The sequence below is a fragment of the Pempheris klunzingeri genome, chromosome 19 (genome assembly GCF_042242105.1).
Source record: "Pempheris klunzingeri isolate RE-2024b chromosome 19, fPemKlu1.hap1, whole genome shotgun sequence".
NCBI classification, from domain to species: domain Eukaryota; kingdom Metazoa; phylum Chordata; class Actinopteri; order Acropomatiformes; family Pempheridae; genus Pempheris; species Pempheris klunzingeri.
In genome coordinates this window covers 1841726-1862306 of record NC_092030.1, presented here as the reverse complement: position 1 = coordinate 1862306, position 20581 = coordinate 1841726, and the positions used below count along the sequence as shown (strand labels likewise).

General features: G+C 42.2%; 1 protein-coding gene across 1 annotated transcript in view; it reads left to right on the top strand.

Moving 5' to 3' along the window:
* LOC139219195 (transmembrane protein 132C) overlaps nucleotides 1-20581 on the top strand; it is a 161980-nt gene that overhangs the window by 65614 nt on the left and 75785 nt on the right. Inside the window, exon 4 of the mRNA XM_070851001.1 lies at nucleotides 10327-11251. Coding sequence (XP_070707102.1) covers nucleotides 10327-11251 — 925 coding nt within the window. The remainder of the gene's footprint in view (nucleotides 1-10326; nucleotides 11252-20581) is intronic.

Here is a 20581-nt window from a genome sequence, read left to right as displayed (position 1 = left end):
TACAGTCAGAGCTTTAGGGGCTAAAGTTTTGATCATCTCTCGTCTGACCAGTTGGGTGCATGCTGGCTCAAAATCTAAATTTCTATTGATGGAGTTTGCCTGAGGCTGCATGGCAGTCGTCTCTGAGAAGTTCCAACTGTGTCCATGCTCACACATGTGCATAAATGTGCCCTCAGACACAAATAAATACATAACAAAATAGCACCAGTCCCTCATCCGCATACATTTACAGCACAAGCGTGCCCATTATGATGTGCATCCATCCATGCATAGACAAATCATCACGTAAAGTCTACACACACATATTCTCTGTAAGCACACGTGCAATGTCCTCTCTCCGGGATTCTTCTTTGGCATTGCATGTCTGCACTGTGTGGTCTGATCATTCGATTCTCTGCTCCCCGCTACATACACCTCAACACGTGTGCTGTCCCACGTAGAGGACTCATTATACTGTAGCCCCCTAACCCCCACCCCTTAAATCCCTTTTTAAATCCCCCCTCCTCCAGGCAGCAGACACAGATCCTTGAGCTGCAAAAAATGACTTCTGCAGGAGATTTTGTGCAATTACAGCCGTCCACAGACCACATCGTGAATATCTTGGAGTGCTTTTATAATAACGGTGTTGTGAAATGTCATTGTATTACGTTCCTGTTCTCCAGCATCACCATGTAGAGCCTAAGATTCACTTGTTAAGCCTAAATGTACAACCTGTCATGCTTCTCATCCTTACTCGCGGAAATTTAAACTCAAGAGTAAGTTCACTTACCTCGACGGCCCTTTTTACTACAATTTCTACAGCCTGTTATTTAGAGGGGCCCATAGGGCTTTTCTCCTGCCTGTGAGATATGACATGAAAACAATAACACTTTTATGAAAGAAGACGAAATAACAGACTGTCATTCTCTACTATTCTACCTGTTTGTGGGATAAATGAACTTCTGCACTTTTTGGAAAAAAGACAACTGTCAAATGTCTTGCTAATATCTTTATTTCTCACATTTGAGCACCTGTGTTTTTATGTTTCACTCTGAAAATAGCATCTTCAGGTGAGGAAACGTTCTCTTGGCACTGAGCTGGCACAGCTCACCTGTAATCTTTTTTTTTTTCTAATTCTATTCCATCCCTTGCTTGAACAGTATGTCTTCAGTTATTGGTAAGAAATCATCTGTTCACACTACCTGGTGACTAATGTACTCATTTACGTACAATAAACCAAAAGCACATTCGATAATCTACTTGAAGTTCATTTCACTGACAAATAAAAAGTGTGACTTTGTGAGAGATTTGTGCCAACTGTGAAACAAAACTGTATCATTATTCCTCCGTAAGTACATTCGTATTTAAAGACAAATTACACTGAATTCCTGCCCATTCTTTCTTCTGGACATAATTAATAGTGTGGTTTGCATTATTTGACTTCCTGGAGCAGCTGCAGTGCCTGATGACCAAGGCCCATTGACTTTCTTACAATGTAACCTTGGCGGAAATGCCAGAGCATTACTCACCCTGCTCCTTTTTGCCAACTCACTGCATTATTCTTACCCACTTAACTGCATCTGATTTCATATTTTTGCAGAAAAAACACATCCTCAGTGTATAATATACAGTAGACCTGAAATGGATTCACTTGGATATGATTACCATGTGCCAGAGTCATTGTTATTTATGATACAGGTCTGCCTCCGTCTAAGCACAGCACTGCATCATCCGTCACTGTCACTCCTTTTATTTGACTCACTTTCAAAGTGCAGTTACTTCACTGAGATAGAGAGCTGTTCGCATTCATAAGCTCACAGAGCCAATCTGTGGTCTTAAATGACAACAGCAGAGCCCACGTAGTTAAAGTTGAAGCCTTCGATTACCCCTGTGGGTGCCCTCGTAGAAGGCTAACTGCTGCTCTGCTCTGCTCAGCACATTTGGCCCTTCCTTCAAGAGCTCTCGTCTCCTAGTTCATCTCATCTAACATCCACCGGCTCCTTAGTGACTCCCTGCTCCGCCGTTCGCCTCCTCCCTTCCTGACACTGTACAATGCACAACGCCGGGCCCACAGGCAATGGGCAGAATTTAAGTGTCATAAAAACCCCATTCATGTCCCAAATGCGTCTTCAAGGCGGAAAGCTTTGAGGTTGTTTTCCTCTCTGCACAACTGGCGAATTGCTGTTCATTGCTGCTGCTCACCACCCCCACCTGGGAGACACGATTCCTTGCACAATGAGTGGGGAAAAATGTTCTTTATGCAGGCGAAGAAATGTTTGGAAGCCGCTGGATGTTTTCCCGAGCCGGGCATAACTAATGCCCTGATGGGAGGTTTATCTTTTTTATTTCCATTAGTGATTCTTCAAGATTCCTGTAACACTGAAATACATTATTTTCAAGCAAGCAGAAATGGAGGATTGATTTTAAATGTCATTCTTAACGGCAGTTACCTTCTGGATCTAATTGAGGCAGCTTGTGGTGCAGCACATTGGCCATTTAGGAAGTGACAGCATACAAACAACTCATTTTCGGTATTGTTTAGACCATGTAATGTGTAATTACTCTCTGCTTCTCCATTTCAGCAGAGACAGGGGGAACATTTCAGCCAGCTTTTTGCTATGTCTTTGATGATAACATTCTCGTGTACTTTTTTCGATTTGCTCTTTGTCACTTGAGCACAAAAACTGGGCGGTTTTTAAATGTTGGTGTCCATGACTTACAATAGTTTCCTATTCTAGACCCACTAATGGTAGAAAGCATGATCAAAGAATGATGAACTGCATTATCTAAAATTGTTTTAATTCTCTTTTCAGGCCACTTCATTTATATTACTTAATTAGTTATTGAAGGATGGTACAGGCAGCAAATGTTCATCATTTCAAATATATTAACATATTTCACATAAAGACAGATTTAGCACAAAGGCTTCATTTTTCTTTGTGACTGTGCAGTATTTAACATTACCCCTACTGAACCCTCTCTCAGAACATGTTAAAATGTCCATTTTTAATGTGCAAATGAATAATTATGCCTTTGCAGTGAATCCATCTTCATTGTTAAACAAAGTACATTTGCCAGCAGTGACTTTATTTATAAGATTACAGCTGCTTATGTGAAAGCGAGGAATGCCTTTAACTCTCCTCATGCAGACCAACAATCCCAAAGGAAAACTGCTGTATGACCCCGCTAATACTTCCGTATTGATGTGATTATGTGTCTGTGCGTGGAAGGTGGAATGAGAGGTGGGTGCTTGGGAGAAAGAGAGATGACAAGCGTGTTGTGAATTACTTACGTTCGGTCTCAGGGAACTTATCGACAAAAATGACCCAAAGGCCATTTTGGAACTAAAGAGGCCATAAGATTTGTCAGAGATGAAAACACCTCAAGTTTTGAAGGAACACGAAGCTCAGACTTATTGCTGATATCTATAAGGTACGTAGCCGTGCCCCATCCATCTTGGGTGGGTCACAATACTTCATTTTCCCTCATTTCTCTGAAAGGGGAAAATATGATTCCACCTATCGATTGCTGCATAAATGTGTTGCCTAGTGATGAAAGATGAGGTGTGCTCTGCTTTTATGTGATCTGATTAACCTCCAGCTGGGACTGGGCTCTCCGCTCTGCCCTGGTTCTCCTGCAGTGTCGGGGTGAATGTGATGGGCACTTAGAGCGATTAGAGTTCCTGTGTGTTTTGTTTGTGTTGAGGTATCAGCCAGGACATTTCACTAACCAGGGGATTATGTTGCAAGCCACTGAAGACGGGTTTATATCTAGTAGCCTGCGCTGAACTTGAGATGGTCCACGGTGTGCTTTTGAGATCGTAAATGAAAGTGTATTGGACATTCTTCCTCTTGGTTCTTATAAATAAGGTATTTGTTTTGTTCATCTTTTCTGGCCTTTGAGTAAAAGAGTATCATGGTGTGACCGTGGCTGATTCACTTAGTTAAAAACCAGTCCTCAGTCAAGGCCACAATTAATATAGTTTGAGGATTTTTCAATAGCTTAGCTAATTGTCGCTCCGCTCCGTGGTTTTGGAGACATTCAGCCTCCCCTCCCCTTTGTGACTTTATCAGAAACCGTCTTAGATAAGGTTTTAAACTTCTTGACTTTGCCATTGGCATTTTCTCCATCTGAACAGCAGCTGACATTTATATCCAGCCCTCCAAGAGCCCAAAATACCCTTTTCATTTCATTGTTCTGTGGCTGAAAACGAAAAAGTTACCTCTCATACTGACCGACAGTAGGTGCATTGATGGCGACTTCAAGGTCCCCTAAGCAGTTCATCTACAGAGTGAGCTCCCACATAGAGCAAATGTTTAACAAAAGAAAATGCCATGTAAAGATCACGTCTTAATGTTTTACCTTGTGGACATTTTGGATTTCCAAAGCTTTTTAAATGTCAGTATTAGAGGATGCAAAACAAGATGTACCCTTCTGTTGAAAACACACAATCACATAAGCTTTGGCACTTCTTCATAGAAAAGTGGGAGCAGAGAGAAACAAATAACAGCATCAAACAATAAGAAAATGGAAAGCAAGCATCTTGGAGTGATTATCTGAAATAAGAACTCTGTGTTTTATTTCTTTCAATAACTACAAATACCTGCCTGGGTTAATCTCTGTTGTCGTCCTGGAGGCTACTGAAGGCTGCTAAGAGCTTTGTTTGAAAGCTGAATAGATTAATTTTTCTAAGATTCATTACAGGTTAATAGGCTAAGTTATAGTTACTCCCCCTGCTGGTTACTTTCATTAAGACAATAATTTTTTTGTATTAAAAGTTTTCTAAATTTTATGCTTGAGTATGCAAATGATGTAATTAAAACTGCAGTAATTTGCACACATTTGCTTCACAGGAATCTGAACACTGGATGAAGCCAGGTTCAACATTCTTATTTCATTTGGTTGACGAATTAGAGCCAAAGTTTTCACAGAGGAAATGTTGGATATCAAGTTTGTAATCACTCTATAAATCAGAAAATAGCATAAAAGCAATTATTTTGCCATCTTTTAAGGAATAAAATGTTCTATTAATCATGCAATGAACAATATATGAAAAGACCTTCAGAATTTCAATAGGAAAAGAGTGTGAGGAGAAAATGGCCTTTAAAGATATGAATTTAGGAGAAATCTACAGCCACAAAGAGACAAAGTGAAGTAAAATAAACACCTAAATCTGTATCTTGGACATTTTCTTCCCATTAGTCTGAAAGAAGAAGCTGTTATGGAAGCAAAATAGTCCAAAATCTCAAAATTGACAACATGTTTTTGCCTGCAATGTCTCGCTTAAAGCACGAAAGACAGAACTTTTTACAAAGTCAGGAAAGGAAACCGCTTTCTCGATTTAAAGATGTTCCTGTACTTTTTATTACCGTCAACATAATTCTATGAAAACACACGAATCTTAAAAAACGAGTCACAAATCCACTGTTTGAATTTGTAACAAGAGTAAAGAGCAGGTATAAAGTTTACTGTCTCAGCTTAGTATGTTAACATTCATTAGCACTGAGCATAAAGTCTGACGTCATTAGTTCTGCAGATATTAGAGAGATCTTGACACAGTGACGGCACTAGATGGAAAGTTGAGGGATCAACAAAGTTATTTCAGTTTCATCAATGTCTGAATCAGATCTCATGACGATCCATCCAGTGGTTGTTGAAACATTTCACTCGGTACTCAAGAGGAAATAGTGCATTTGTTGAGGACTACTTTCAGATGTGGATTAGTCTAATTTGGGCAACAGGACAGCGTCTGTGGGACTGAGCGCCCGTGTTTCTGGTAATGAGGTAACATGTCACCCAGTACTGATGTATTTTTGATAGTTTTTGGACACAACGGAGCTCAGAGGCACAGAGGAATAAGCTATACCAAGCTTTGCTTCTTGTTAGCAGGATGAATTCATCGCTGGTTTTGGACAATTTGCTGGATTTCTCCACAGTAAGAAACATGTATAATATTGCCAGACTTTTGCTTGAGTCTACCGTGGACCAAAACAGAACTGTTTGAGGTGAATAATGGATGGACAGACGGATGGACCAGATTTAGATTTCAGATGCCAGCCTTGTCAGTGACCACTTGTTTTTTTTTCAGTGAGGGAAGCGATGTGAACAGTTGCATCAGCAGGTTGGAAATCATTGAACTCTTGTACAGGTGTTTCTAAAGCAGACGAGAGCAATGTTCTGCCATGCTCGAGAAGGCTCGACAAGAAAAACAAGTCTAATTTTAAACTAAATCCTACAATGAAGGAGGCATGTGGGCCATGCACATCATCTCTTGCTCTGCTGTAATCTTTGACTTTTTCTGAACCCTTAAGAGAAGACAATCCACATCTCTCCACCCACCTCTACCTCGATCACTTCTCTCTCTCTCTCTCTTTCTCTCTCGCTCTCTCTCCAGAGTTCACATAAGAAAATCTGTTTGATTAATGTATTACTGAAGTCAGGCCAACTTAATATGTTTGATCAGGGAGTGGTTGCAAGATGCACACATGGTGAAGGATAAAGATAGGATGAGAAGAGGAGGAGGAGGAGTAGGAGGAGGGAGGCGAGATGAAGGGATTATATTTTCTCGGGTGAAGTTCTACTCAGGTCGCCTGGGATGAGAACAGGTGATTACAAGAAACGGTTTGATTTGAAGCCACACACGGCTGTCTTGGGGACATGACTGCTCTAATACCATTTTGAGAGTTTATTTTAGAAGTTGGTTGCTGCGTGTTGTAGGGATTCCATGGAAAATGCTTTAAATGCATTTTAATTTGGAGTCCCATGCTCTCGTGGGCTCCCTGGCACATGAATATAACATCAATACATTAAATCTTGATTCGAACATACGTCTAATGATGAGGCCAGTCCAGTTCAGCCGTGTGTTTGATATGTGATCAGACTCCTCAGCCTGCGTCCTGAGGGGTTGGCAGTGCCCAGAAATCCTCCACACGGGTTTACAGCCAGGATTTACCACAGGGGTTAAGTTATCTGCACAAATCATTCCCTTTTTCATTTGCAGAAACAGTCCTGCAGACATGATTTACAAGTACAGTAGCTGCAGACATGAAATCCAAGGGCGACCCAGGGCTGCAAATCAAACCGACTTTGCCTCTTTATTTACAGTGACCTACTGGTGTCATGGAGAGGGACATATTCTAAATCTGAAGTTACAAATTACAACATATTTCTACTTTAATGAGGTATTTAGTTTCATCTGTGTCATGGTAAGGGGAAACTAGGACAGTGTGTCGCATTCCCCAGAGAAACGGGGAAATCCTCTCACTGCACTGTAAGCATGATGCAGCACCAGCTAAGCACCTGCTCCCCTCTTGACATCGCGCTCTCTTTTGTCATTTTTAGGGGGCTAAACATCATTCTCTCAGCCAGCACTGCACCGGCCGTCACTTGCTGTGAACCGTCTCAGTGGAGGTCTTAACATACTTTAATACTCCTCCCCATCAGGGATGCAGTGAACTCTGGAGTCCGAGTAGTTTAAAGAACGTGAACACGAACAAAAAAGCTTTCAGAATAGTGCAACTAATTTATATTTATGATTAATTTTTATTATTTTGTTACCCATATCAGTGTCAGACTTTTGGCCATTAATTCGAATCATGACACAGAATAGAGGTCTGTAATTAGGCTCAGCTGTGTGGCTGTTTTTCATTTGGGTAGCCAACACAATTTTCAAAGCTGTGGTCTGAACACAACCGCCTTGTTTTGAACATTTATGTATTTGTTAGGGATAAACTTAATAATAATTAATGATAAATGGCATGTAGATTAACTTTGCTTTGTGGCAATCACAATTGTAATCCGCATTTTGAAATGTCTAATACACCAAAACAGACCAAGCTGCTCCAGTATATAAAGTTATAAGAGATAAAGAAGGATTGGATAATGATTCAATTCATTAGGCAGGGTAGCAGTTAAAGACTGTGCCTTTTTGGAAAAAAAGACGTCTCAAAGACATTGAAATGAAAAGTAGATAATGAAAACGTCATTTTAGCAGCAGGAGCTGTCCGTAGTCTGGTCTACTGCGTGGCACAGAACCAGGAGCGATATACAGAGGGTATGTCATGACTCTTTCCTTATGAGAGGCATTGCTTATTAAATGGATGTATAAGATCATTTTAACCAGTGCACATAAGCCTTATGTATATATACTGTTGAATGATAGTAACAGTATGAAGAAGCTTTAAATGTTTTGATATTCCCTAGAAAAAAAACCAACTTAGAACTGATTCAGTAATCATATTTGAGGACCAGCTTTTACATTTTTATCCCAAACATTTTGATACAACAGGGTTTTGAGCGTCAGAGGTGCGACGGCGGCTTCTGAAGCGCCGCTCTCATGCCGGCTCTGTCCTCCTGGCGAGCTGGTCGTTGCTCTGCTGCTATGGATTGCCACAAATCATTGCCATGCCACGTCCTCAACAGCACGGAGGGTTTGGGACAGAAAATCAATGGGCTACTCCATCAGTCCAAATATCTGGAGCTGGATGGCGAGGAGAAACGGTGGGGTGGGGTGGATTTGCAGAATGGAGGGAGGGAAGGCTGTGAGCAGATTGTTTGGCCATGCAGGGTCGGATGAGGTTGGACTGGCATGTTGGCTGGTTTAAGGTAGGAGTGTAAATGTGGGTGTGTGTGTGTGTGTTTTTTGATGCAGATGCCAATATGATACCTTACTTCTGCTACCAAAACCAAACGGATAATCTTTTTCAGTACCTTAGCACAGAGCTGCTGTGAGGCACGTCTACCCAGGCTGCAGGGGAAAGTGCAGAAGGAGAGACGTGAGGTAAAGAGTGTGTGTGAGGTTAAAAGGAAGTTCGTTATTGTAGTTTGGCCCTCTGATTTGACTTGCTCTCCACGGTCAGCAGTTGGAGCACCAGCTGTGACACGCAGCTCAGGGAGGCAATTAAGGTACTTCAGAGTCCTTAGTGCCCGACTGCTGCAATTTGCATCAAAAATCAAACTCTTTTCTGAGTCGTAACTCGGTCAAATCCGAACATACAGATATGATACACACACTTTTCGATTCCAAAGATATCACTATCATATGGCCATGTGCTTATGTGTATCCTGTTTAAGAGAAGCATCATGTTTTTTAGCTCCACAGGTACACTGCCAACAAGAACTGCTAATAGGCAATTCAGCGTACTTAATGATGCCAATTGTAGCCCACAGCTAACTAAGTCACTGACTTCATGGCAACATTATACTTGTCATAATATTATAACATTATATGGGTGTTATGTCTGAGGGGCACAGCTGCCTCAGCTTCGCCTGAGGGTGGGCTCACAGTGTCAGACCTCAGGAAAGAGAGAGAGACAACTTCTGGATCAGGAAATATTTTATCAGTCGGATGAAGAAAGAAAGATACATTTTCCCAATCCCATATACTAGGACTATAAACTACGTCTTAGTTAAACGGGAAACTATGCATCATGTGCAAACAGTGGACATCAGTCAGACTGCAGTGTTGCAGTGCCACTGCCAATGAAACTTCACCATAATGTTGTTTTCAAAAATCGAATTCTTGTTTTCCAAGATCTTCCTTGAGGCGTCTCACCACCACCCACAGTTTGTTTTAATGTTTTACAGCTGTGAATAGTCTCTACTATTTCTAATGTATTGCAATGTGGGACAATAGTGCAAATCAACAGCACACTGAAGTACCTGTATGTACATATTGACTTTTTTGAGTATGTAATTTTGGTAGTTGTCCGGTGTGAATGTCACTAATGTAGAATGGGGTTAGGAGACAGCTTTCCATAGAGACACAGTACTGAAGGGAAGGATTCAGGAAGGCGACACACGATCAAGTATGAGGAAGAAAAAATGAAAGGAAAATTGAAGGGGGGGTGAAAAACAGATGGAGTTAGCGCGTCGTAATGAAAAGGATGGGGAGCAGGAGGGAACGTGGACAGGCCTGATAAGCAAGTGACTGTGAGTGTTTTGAATTGAGTCCAGCAAATTCTCTTAAATAAGAGCAGCACTCATGAAGGTGATATCATATGGAAATGTCTCCAACAAACCATTCAACGTTCACTGCAAGAACTGACGAGAACTGTAGATGTGATAGGTAGGAGGCAATACATGCAAATGTTCTGTTAAATGTGAAGTGCCGGCGTCCACATCATGAGCCATTTCCTCCAATTTTTTTCAATCTGCTCTTTGATTTCACAGCTGGCTCAGGTTTACATGATAAGGTTTAGACAATAAATCCTCCTCATACAGCAACAAGTACCATGATGGATGATCACAAGTGTCCTTAATCATTCCAGATGTTTTTACCTCAGCTGCTGGAGCAAAAGTTAACCGGTAGATAACATCTGCTTTGTCATTTCTCTCTCTCTGTTTCAGTGGTGGACAGCAAGGTGATCCAGGAGGGCCTGCAGAGGTACGGCCCCACGCCCATCTATCTGCCTGTCAGCTACCGGATCCTCAATGCTGAGTCAGCCTTCTTCCTACAGGAGGCAAATCAAGACTTAATGAGGAACTCCAGCCTGCAGGCTCGCACCGAGTCCTTCTTTATCCACCAGGCCCGGCAGATGCCCTTTGTTAACGCTAGCTACGGGCCGCTGTCTGTGCAGCAGCCCGTCCCTCTGGAGCTGCTGCAGACCCTGCCAGGGCCTTTCAACACACCCTCCTTCACTTCATCATCAGTGCCAACAGCGGCATCATCGTCGCCTCTCTTTACATTCAACTGGAAGGTCCACACTTATATCATCAGCGAGAGAATTCACCCCAGTTGGCCGAAGGTTCAAGTGTTGTTCTACATTGCTGGGAGGGACTGGGATGATTACAGTGCCATCCACAAGCTGCCCTGCGTCCGTATGTTTGCCTTCCATGAGACTCAAGAGGTGCGCGGGACATGCAGGATAAAGGGCGAGCTGGGAATATGTGTTGCCGAGCTGGAGCCCCTGGCCAGCTGGTTCAGCCCGCCCACTGTCAGGCCGGGCAGGCAGAGGGTCTCTGAGGAGGCCCAGGGCACTCCTGTGGAGCTCTACTACATGGTTCAAACCACAGACAGCGGAGACTGCACCTCAGAGGATTCAAGAAAGGGCAGCTCCGTTCGCACAGACCAACAGAAGCCGATGGGCTATTTCGCAGGACATACACCTATGCAGCGCATCGGGAGCGTCCGGCTGTTTCAGCCGCTGTCGGAGCTGAAGCTGGACAATAACTTTGTGGTGATGGCACCCTCCAAACCCATCCGGCAGAGAGAAACTGTCTCTACTTTTCTGGCTCTCTCCACGCTTTCTTCAGTGCAAATCTTTACCCTCAGGTGAGTCAAAGTCCTCCTGGGAGGACCCTGCTGGTTCACTGACGTTCTGTCAAACTAATTTTAACGGAAATCATTTGGCACACGAGCAGTTGAAAAGAAGGAAATGGCAGAGAGCAGCAGCGATAGATAATACCTACGAGAACACTCTCAGCTACGAGTCTGACAACACTTACAGTACATCCATCTGTCACTTAGCAGTCAAATTGTAGCGAGGCAAATAACAGGAATCATTTTCTCAAGAAATTGTTAAACAGTGTTTGTCTGAGTTATAAGCTGGAATGAATCATGCACAATATAGCTAATCTAGTACAATGCCTCTTTGTTCCTAAAATACTGCACTGTTTGTAGCTATGTTGTGCAAACATGTCAAATCCACCTTTTTGTATAAGACATCTCAGTTTGTAAGCAACACAGTCAAAGTCCAGTCATGTATTTCATGATAATCATCAACATCATAATGTTGTGGTTTGGAAACATTACTTACAATAGCTCATTTATGCAAAAGAATCTGCAGCTGGCAAATTCAGTGATTAATCTCTGGTATTAAAGATTAGCCTCAGAATAAGCTCTTATGTAACTCTAATAATTTGCCCCACCATACCCCCAGTCCACTGACAAAGCTGACCCCACTGACAATGAGAGTCTACTTCCCGACATCAGCGACGCTGTTCAGCTTGTTTGTTTAGGTCTAGATCACCAGAAACACACAGCATCGCCAGTGAAAAGAAATGTAAACAAGACAGTGGCAATCAACAATGTCCTCTTGCACTCAATTACCTGGATTTAATTTGTGAAACAACACAGACTCTCTCACATTCTTTTCCTGCTTTGCTTTTGCAGGGCAAATGTTAATTTAAGCGGGCAGACATTTCTGTGAAATAACATTATTTCAGTGACAAAGAAAGAGCAAAGCTTGGCTCCGGACCAACTCCAAATCTCCTGGTGTTTGTTTCAAAGGTTTCTGCAAGTGGAAGCACGAGCCATGTCGGTGATGTTCAACCGGAGCGAAAGTAAAAAGCTGAAAAATGAGAGGAAAGTTTGAAGAGAGCTGATTTATATTACTATTTCCTGCTCACAGTTGAGGGACCACATTCATGGCTCGGTGTAACATCCACAGAATATATATATCTTTAATTTCACTCCACTGTTTTCACCCTTTGCTTGCATGAAAGGTCAATAATGTGACTGAGTACAACCTCTAACAACAAGAAGTTTAACCACATTTAATCTGTCTTCTCTCCAGAGGAGATTTACCAGCTGCTATAGACGAATGTAGTTTTTCTAAATCATACTGGATAAAGTGTTTGTGTTTGTTGTAACCTTCAAATTATTTTAGAGAAGTATTGCAGTGCTTAACACCTTCCAGACTGCGTCTGTGACAGCCTGGAGGGGATTGTTTTGACTGGATAACACCTTAATTACGCCTTTGCGCTGTTTATGAAGATTGTTTTCATGTACTCACCTTCAAAATGGCTTGTCTGAGGAATTTTTTTTTCTGAGGTGATTCCACACAACAACAACTAAGTACTTATTGATTCATTGAGCTTTGTCTCATACAAATTACCATTCAAAGTGACTGTAATTGCTTCATGTTGCGTGATGCAAATGAAGGTGTACGGAATATGCATTTCCACTGGGCTACTTTTATGCCTGAGATCTAAATCACGGCAGATGAAACTGTTAGCAGCCTTAAAGTGGAGCTGTGACAGTGAGCCTTGGCAATTTGTCAACCCTGGGTGAGCAGGAAATCTGCCAAAAAGCCTCATTGCTTTTTCTCTCGCTCCAGTGATGATGAACTCCCATGAAGTATTAGAGCTCGCAGTGTGTGTTTATCATATTTGTCAGCATGTGTGTAAATGGGAACATTAAAGGCGGTATTTTTCCTTTAGTGCCTTTTTGCACCAATGTTGCACCCCAATCGTTCAGAAGTTCATCTTTTTTATGTTTTCCGTTGGGATACCACAGACTTAAGATTCAACAAAAATACCTCATTAGCAACCAAAAGATTAAAACCTCAAAGTGCTTGAAAATCACAGGCTACTTGACTGCCAGCTTACCAAACTCTGTAGCTGAACATCCAAACGCTGATGATTAATCTTGCATCAGCTTTGTTGTGCGTTGCTTTTATCTCACAGTTTTAAACCTGTGGTGCTGTTCAATGTCTTTTTCTCTCAGTTGTTGGATTTCCTGATAATGGAAAAAAAACTCTCTTTAAAATATCCTTTTAGCACTCGATATCCCCACGATGATGATGGTGGTGTAAGTTCTGATCACTGGAGATGGGGGCTGCAGTGTGTGTGTGTGTGTGTGTGTGTGTGTGTGTGTGTGTGTGGATCCTTGCTAAAGTTGGCACTTTTGACTTGGTGTGTTGAGCACCACGGCTGTGTTGAGCAGCGTTTGCCGGTGTTTGCCTATGCACGGCTGTGGGTGTGTTTATGGACAGATTACTTGACAAGTTTGTCTGGCACATTGCTCCCAGCGGCTGTGGCATCATTAACTATTTATATTCACTGGATTTGCTCCCCTCTCCTCCCCATTATCCATCTCCCTCCTCTCCCCCACCACAGTCTGCTGCAACTTGTGACAAAAGAATACTAAGAATCTCTCTGGGCAGCCTTTATTCCTACATGTGCTGCCGTCAGATGGAATCAGACGATTTCTTTCTCCTCCTCCTTTTAGTCTTTTCTGCACTTCATTGTCAGGACTGTGAAACTCTTACGGACTGTGGAAAATAACGAGATGTATAATCCTCTTAATTTATTGTTTACAAAGTGATTCATTTACATGGGATTACTTGCATTAGTCTGGACAGAGCACCTTGAATTTTTCAAGTTCATTATACACTTTCCTTAATATCCTCACCTAAAGTGAGACAAGGCTTACCTCAACACTCATTTCATCTTTCTACACGAACCAGATAATAAACCAGGGTTTAAACTATAAAAAACAAAGTTCCTTATCAGCTGCCACATAATCATGATCAAATCCCTCTGAATGTACATGTTGTTATATATTATTATTAGTAGTAGTGGTATTATTTGTATCATTATTATTACTTTTGTGTTTGAAGTTTATTCTTATTCTTTTGGAGCTGTGTGGAACAAAAAGCATTTCCCCCTGAGGATTATTAAAGGAACTCTGATTCTGATTCTGAAATGAATCAACTTTTTAGAGATGAGTAAACATTTTAAAGTTTCAATTGGGTGTCTTCATACTGACCATTAACATTTATCGTTTATTATCCAATCCCAGCTGACACTGGCTCACCTGTCAATCACGGAGCCGGCACATAGAGACAGACAGCCATTCACGTTCACACTTTAGAGTCACCAATCAACTTTTTGCATGTCTTTGGACTGTGGGAGGAAGCCGGAGTACCAGGAGAAAACTCAAGCAAGTACAGAGAGAACAACAGTGTTGGGCAACAGTGCTAACCACGGCACCGACGCTGTTAAGATCATGTCAGCTTGAGTCCACAATGTGCTGTGGAAAGACAAACAGAAGAGTCACCCAACATCCCCAACAACAGGTCAGTTTATTGTTGTAAAGTTTGGCTCTTTACAATCATGATTCATGTCTTCAGATTTAAGGGCTTCAGGAAATCATTAGCATTAGAGATCAGGACATTATACCTGACATTACGTTACTTCCTACTCTCTATTGTAAGGTTAGAATTGCAAACAAGAATAATTCAGGATCGTCATGCAGCGAAACATAGTTGAATGACAACTCAAGTTATCAAGCATAATGAAAGAAACGATGCCGACGCCCAGCAGATTCTTTTCCATGGTTTCACAGCAAGATCAGCATACTTAACTGAGTGGCTATTTTATTATTTTTCTCTCTGCGTTATTGTGTAATTGGCTGTATTTGATCTGATTAACTAATCTAATGTAATTATTGTTTTAATCCTAGCCACTTGGAATTCACGAAAAAGCACATTTCCACGTACTGACACACACATGCATGGACCTGCTCTGTGCCAACTGTAAAGTCATGGTGTGTTTGTCATGCTAAAGGCTCCCGGTGGAATCAGTAATTCCCTGCTCCCTGCCTCATTAGCCATGGAGAGAGTCATGTAACAGGTTGGAAAAGGGTTCTCTAGCTACTCCTTATTCAACATGCAAATGAAAACACCATTTCCTCCTGAACAAATTAACGGGCTTTTCAAAAGATAAATTGCCCCAGCTGTATTGTAATTTTGACTAAACAATCCAACATATTTCCACAGATCCCCCCAGGGGCAGTGTTGCTGATGAATGCAAATGAATTTCTAATATCGGAGAGTGTGAAGGTATAAGTGTGAGAATCTAGATGCTGTGCCAGCCGAAACAACCAGCACGGGTTGTTTTTATTATTCAGACATTCAGCAGGTAAGGGAGGCAGGTCCGGTGGTTTGGCTGTGAATAAAGACGCCAGGCTGGTTTGGAGTTAAACACACGTGGAGACGTGATGCAGTGCTTTGTGTCAGCCGACTCTGATCCTTTACACAGTTCTGGTTTACAGCCTTGGCTGTTTATTGGTCATTGTTCGCCAAAATATCAGCAGGAGAAAAGGTTGGAATAAAGATGTTCTCCTCGGTGTATTATGCTTTATCTTGACTGCACTCCTCTGTGATTCAGTTCTTGGTAAAGGTCATCCGAGATAGGTATGTCTCTTTTCCATTTCCATTTCTGTACTTATCTGTACTTTTCCTTGTATTTTATCTGCCGCTCTGTCTTGGTTTCTCCCCCGTCTCCCTTGCTTAACCTTTCTCTCTCTGCACACGCACTCCCCTGTTCTGTCACACTCTGGCTTTCTCTGAGCTTGACATGTTCCCCCTCTTTGTGGCAAAAACCGTTTTTAGAGATATTTAAATGAAGACTCCCGCCTTAAATTAAAAGTCAGTTCTGTCTTAATGTGCAGTTCAAAGCCTCCTTGCCCTCTTCTGCCCTCGTTTACCCGCCCCCCCCCCCCCCTCTGTTGGCCTGCTCACCACTGTTTACAGACTTTCCTCATCTACTCATTAATAAGTAATTAGTGATTTTCAGCCTGGGGAGACTGTTCACTGTTTAGATCCTACTTCATATTGGGCCCTGCCGCCACAAAGCAATCACCAGTTGCTTGCAGCAAGTAATTGGAATCCTGGTATTTTCTACCATAATGATTTTCCATCACTTTTCTCTTCTTGAATTTGTGTCCAAACTGATGAATTTATTGGAAGCACTGAATACATCTCTCTGCCACTTCTCTGCTGCTCGTCTTCGTGCTTTCTTTGCTCTGTCCGTCTGCCTTTGGAAAGGCTGCATGTCCTCGAGGGATTGTTGTGATCCCACAGCTAGGCAGAGGGTCGTACGAATGCACCACACCATTCAGAGTGACACATGCCTCGGAGACTTTGAGCATCGACGGGGTCAGAGGTCGCTTCGGTTTTTCTCTCTGGGTGCTTTGAACTTGTGAAAGTCTTGCAGGCTTTTTATAAGGGCAGCAGAGAGACGAAAGGAAGCTGGAGTGAGGTCTTCCCAAGAGAGTGGTGCTCCATATTTGGTCAAGTATTAGGATGACTGAGGAGAGTGCGGTAGGTAGGAAGGTCTGTCTATTGAATGCCAACTTGTATCAGGACAATGGCATCTAGAAACAATACGGATAATTTTGTAATTGTGTGATATACATACTGCCAGTCAAAGCTGAGTTTCACCCAGAATTTGGTTCAGACTTGAAGCTGTGATGATGCAGCCATATTTCTGACTCTTGTTTTTGGATATTTATCGCTTCATCTTCACATCCCTGGCAACGCTGTTATTGTCACCTCTTTTATGATTGTGCAGTACTTTAAGACTGCAAATAATCTCGATTAAAAGTGACTGTAACACTGAGGAGATTCATACGTCTGACGTCATTAACAGTGATAGCTGGAAGAACCGAGGTCATACAGTTGAATTATTCCTGCAAACATGTTGATTTCTGCTTTAAATATTTACACGTGCAAAGTATGAAAGTCGAAATAAAGACGAGCAGTTCTCTCCACACAGACTGTCAAGTCAACTGTCTGTATGTTTGTCATGCAGACGTGTGAATGTCTCTCCACTGCCCTCCTCATAGAGCTGTCCAACTGCAGAATAATTACTGCAATTTACATACCGAGACAGCAAGTGTCATCTAAACTCTATCAGAATTCTCCACCATATGACTGCGTCTGTGAAAGTCTATTAAACAAACCAAGATGAACACAGTTTAGTCATCAGGAAAACAACATTTTGCCGACATGTTCAGTAGGCTATCAACATTATGTAACTCTGTGGCTGTGTTGATTAGGATATTTTTGTATTACATTTCTGACAAAATGCATTTACTGTTGTAAATTGGTGATATATAAAAGTAGTTTCTACGAGACAGGGCTGCTTTATGTATATTGTATACGGTCAGAGGCGGCCTAACTAATTGGAGATGGATACATACATAGATTATAATAGAACAGGCACTTAGTGAAATAAAGCTGATCAAAGTCTTACATCATCTCTTCTGTGTTTCGTCCACCTCAGCCTGCTAGTGCTGCAGCGCTGCTCCACAAGACAACGTGCTGGCTTCTGTGCTGGCAATGTAAAAAAGACATTTTACAGCTTTAAAAGGTAAACAGAAAATCTGAACATGAATAACACTGTTCGTATGTAGGTGGAAACCTGTTGAAGGCTGCTAAATTTGGAGGTTGGGTTCGCTCTCTTTTGGTCTCATTAGTTTGCTGCATTTTGAATCAGCTGCAGATGTGAAAGAGATGGTGCTGCAAGGAGCAAGTCTGAATATTTCCTTCCCATTTGATTCACGCTATACTTAACCCAGAATAAAATATATAACATTTCCCAAAGATCTTGAACCACTTTCATATTAGTTGTGAGATCCTCACAGTTTTCTTCAAGTTTCTGCATTATTTTTAGATGGCAAAATGCAGTCTGTGGTCCATTAGATAATAATTGCACATGATTGGGGTTTAAATTGCATGCATATGACTAGAACTCAGGGAGGCTGTTGTTCTTGAATTCTGACTTATCATTATGTTCGAAAATGATATGCTCAACACTCAGAGGACTAACAAGACTTCCACAAGTAATGCTCTTAAAATTGCTCTCAGACCACCGACCGTAACCCATTAACCAACAGAGGGTGGTGCATGCTGCACAGATTGCTCTGTGGAACAAATGCTTGATTTTGTCCTATTAGAATAAACTTGACTTGACTGCCATTACAACCACTATGTGGGGAATGTGCTGTGCAGCTTATGATCACACGTCAGCACTGACATGTTAAACCTCGACCCAAACAATGTGGAGAATTTCCTTAAAGTGAAATGAGGCACTGCTCTCCACATTTAGGACCACACTGAGGATTAAAATCACATTTGATCACGAATCTACTGAAGCACCAACAAGAGGAGATTGTCGTCACGGACGCTGCTGCTGCAATTCCTGTACTTATCACGCTGTTGTTAACGTCTTCAGGCAACATTTCTACTGCAACTTCTGCAACTCCAGCTCCTGCAATCTGAGTTGAAGATGATATATGTAGGGCTGGAGGGTTGACAAACAGGGTGGGATTAGGTAGTGAGGCAGTCCTGGCAGAATAAGCTCTGCTGGCTAACTGTGGTTTGGTGTCTCTCTCTCTCTCTCCCACAGACAATCACAAGCTTGGCCTCCTAATCGCTTGTTTATCCTTGATGTTTCTCATAAGGATTTACTTTGATTAGTTTGATCCCGCAGACTTGACAGCTGTAACACAAACTCAAAGTCATGCATATTTTAATGTGGACTTGAGGCAAAGAAATAAAGAGAGAGCGAAATGATGAAATGCTGTGGTTGTCATACATCGGGAGCCTGTTTTAGAAACTGACGGTCAGCCTCCGACACAGACAAAATGCACTAACTCATCCCAGCTACATAAGAAATTGCCTCACCCACAGAGCGGTTAGAGGTGCACAAAGATTGAGACGCAGTCAAACAAAGGATGAGCAAGGAGCCGGAGAGTGAGGGGAGACAAAAACCAGGGGAAGCAGCCAGCATGATTTTGCTGATAGTTAACTCAAAGTAAAAACATTTGTTGTTTGCCCCGCGGTCTAAATGTGCATGAGTAATGACTCGCCCCATACGAGCAGCACCGCAGCTTTTGGCTTCATTCACAAAATGTCACATTTGAACCATAGAACAACCTCAGTGGAAACCAGGGAAGGGAGCTTTTGAGTGACTAGTCATTTAATGGCGAGCGCCGTCCGATGACATCAAAAGCCCTCGCTGCTGAAACAACAATTAATGTCGTGCTTTGGCTGAAAAAAGAATCAAAGGGGCCGCGTCTCTAAATTAACAAGGGTGTTATCTGTGCAAGCCTGTTACCTCTGTGCCTGCTGACTGAGGCGGTTTTTCTCTTGTAGCAATTCTTTCCGCTTTAGCTTTCTCCGTCTTTCTCCGTCAGTCAGGCAGTGTTTTCTTTTTTTGTTATAGGTGAACAACACATAAAACACAATTACTAGTGCAAATTATACACAAAATGATGAATAGAAGAATACGACTTTGAGAATTAGGTAAACATAAAGTACAGCTGAGGCTGAACCAAACTATGTTGGACAACAAATGTTATACTGCAATTAGCTCCGTTTTCTAAACCAGCTTTCCGTTTTCTGACCAAGAGCTTTGGCCCCCAACGTTGAAGGCATCTCGATGTCTGAACAGATCCCCACATAGTCTCTAATTGTGGAGTGTCATTCCTGGTTTCGTGCGTTTCACTGCTCTTTCTTGGTTTAGGAAATGATAGCTGCATTACAGAATGTTAAAATTCAACCTTCTGCTCCTCCAGAAATACTGCTCTTTTATGTGCTTTGCTTCCCAGAACAGGTCGCCTTCCCTTCATAGACACAGGCAGAAATACAGAGTTTCAGGCAGTGACAAGAAGAAAAGGCAGTGACAAAGACCTAGAGAGAGCAGCAGAGAAAAAACAAACTGACAAGCTGACAGAGTCCTTGCTTCTGGGGAGAATCATTAGACTGATATAATATTCAGCATGCAGCTTGGAGCAGTGCCTTTGGCTGGGCTTTAAGCTGTGTAGTGTTGGTCAGTCTGGCTGTAGCTGTTTGGGAGGTCAGCCATTGATCTGCAGATATAAGCTGGTACTTTGGATCCAAGCCCTCATCATCCTGTGGGGCTACCGGCACTGTGGGTGGATAAACCTTGATCTGCTCAGAGGCTTGCGTGTGTGTGCGTGTCACTGTGTGTACGCCGACTGTTAGTGTGTGTCTACATATGTCTACAGATGTGGCTGCATTCGGTTTGTGTGCTTTTGTGTGCGTTTGATGCATGCGTCAGCCGCAGC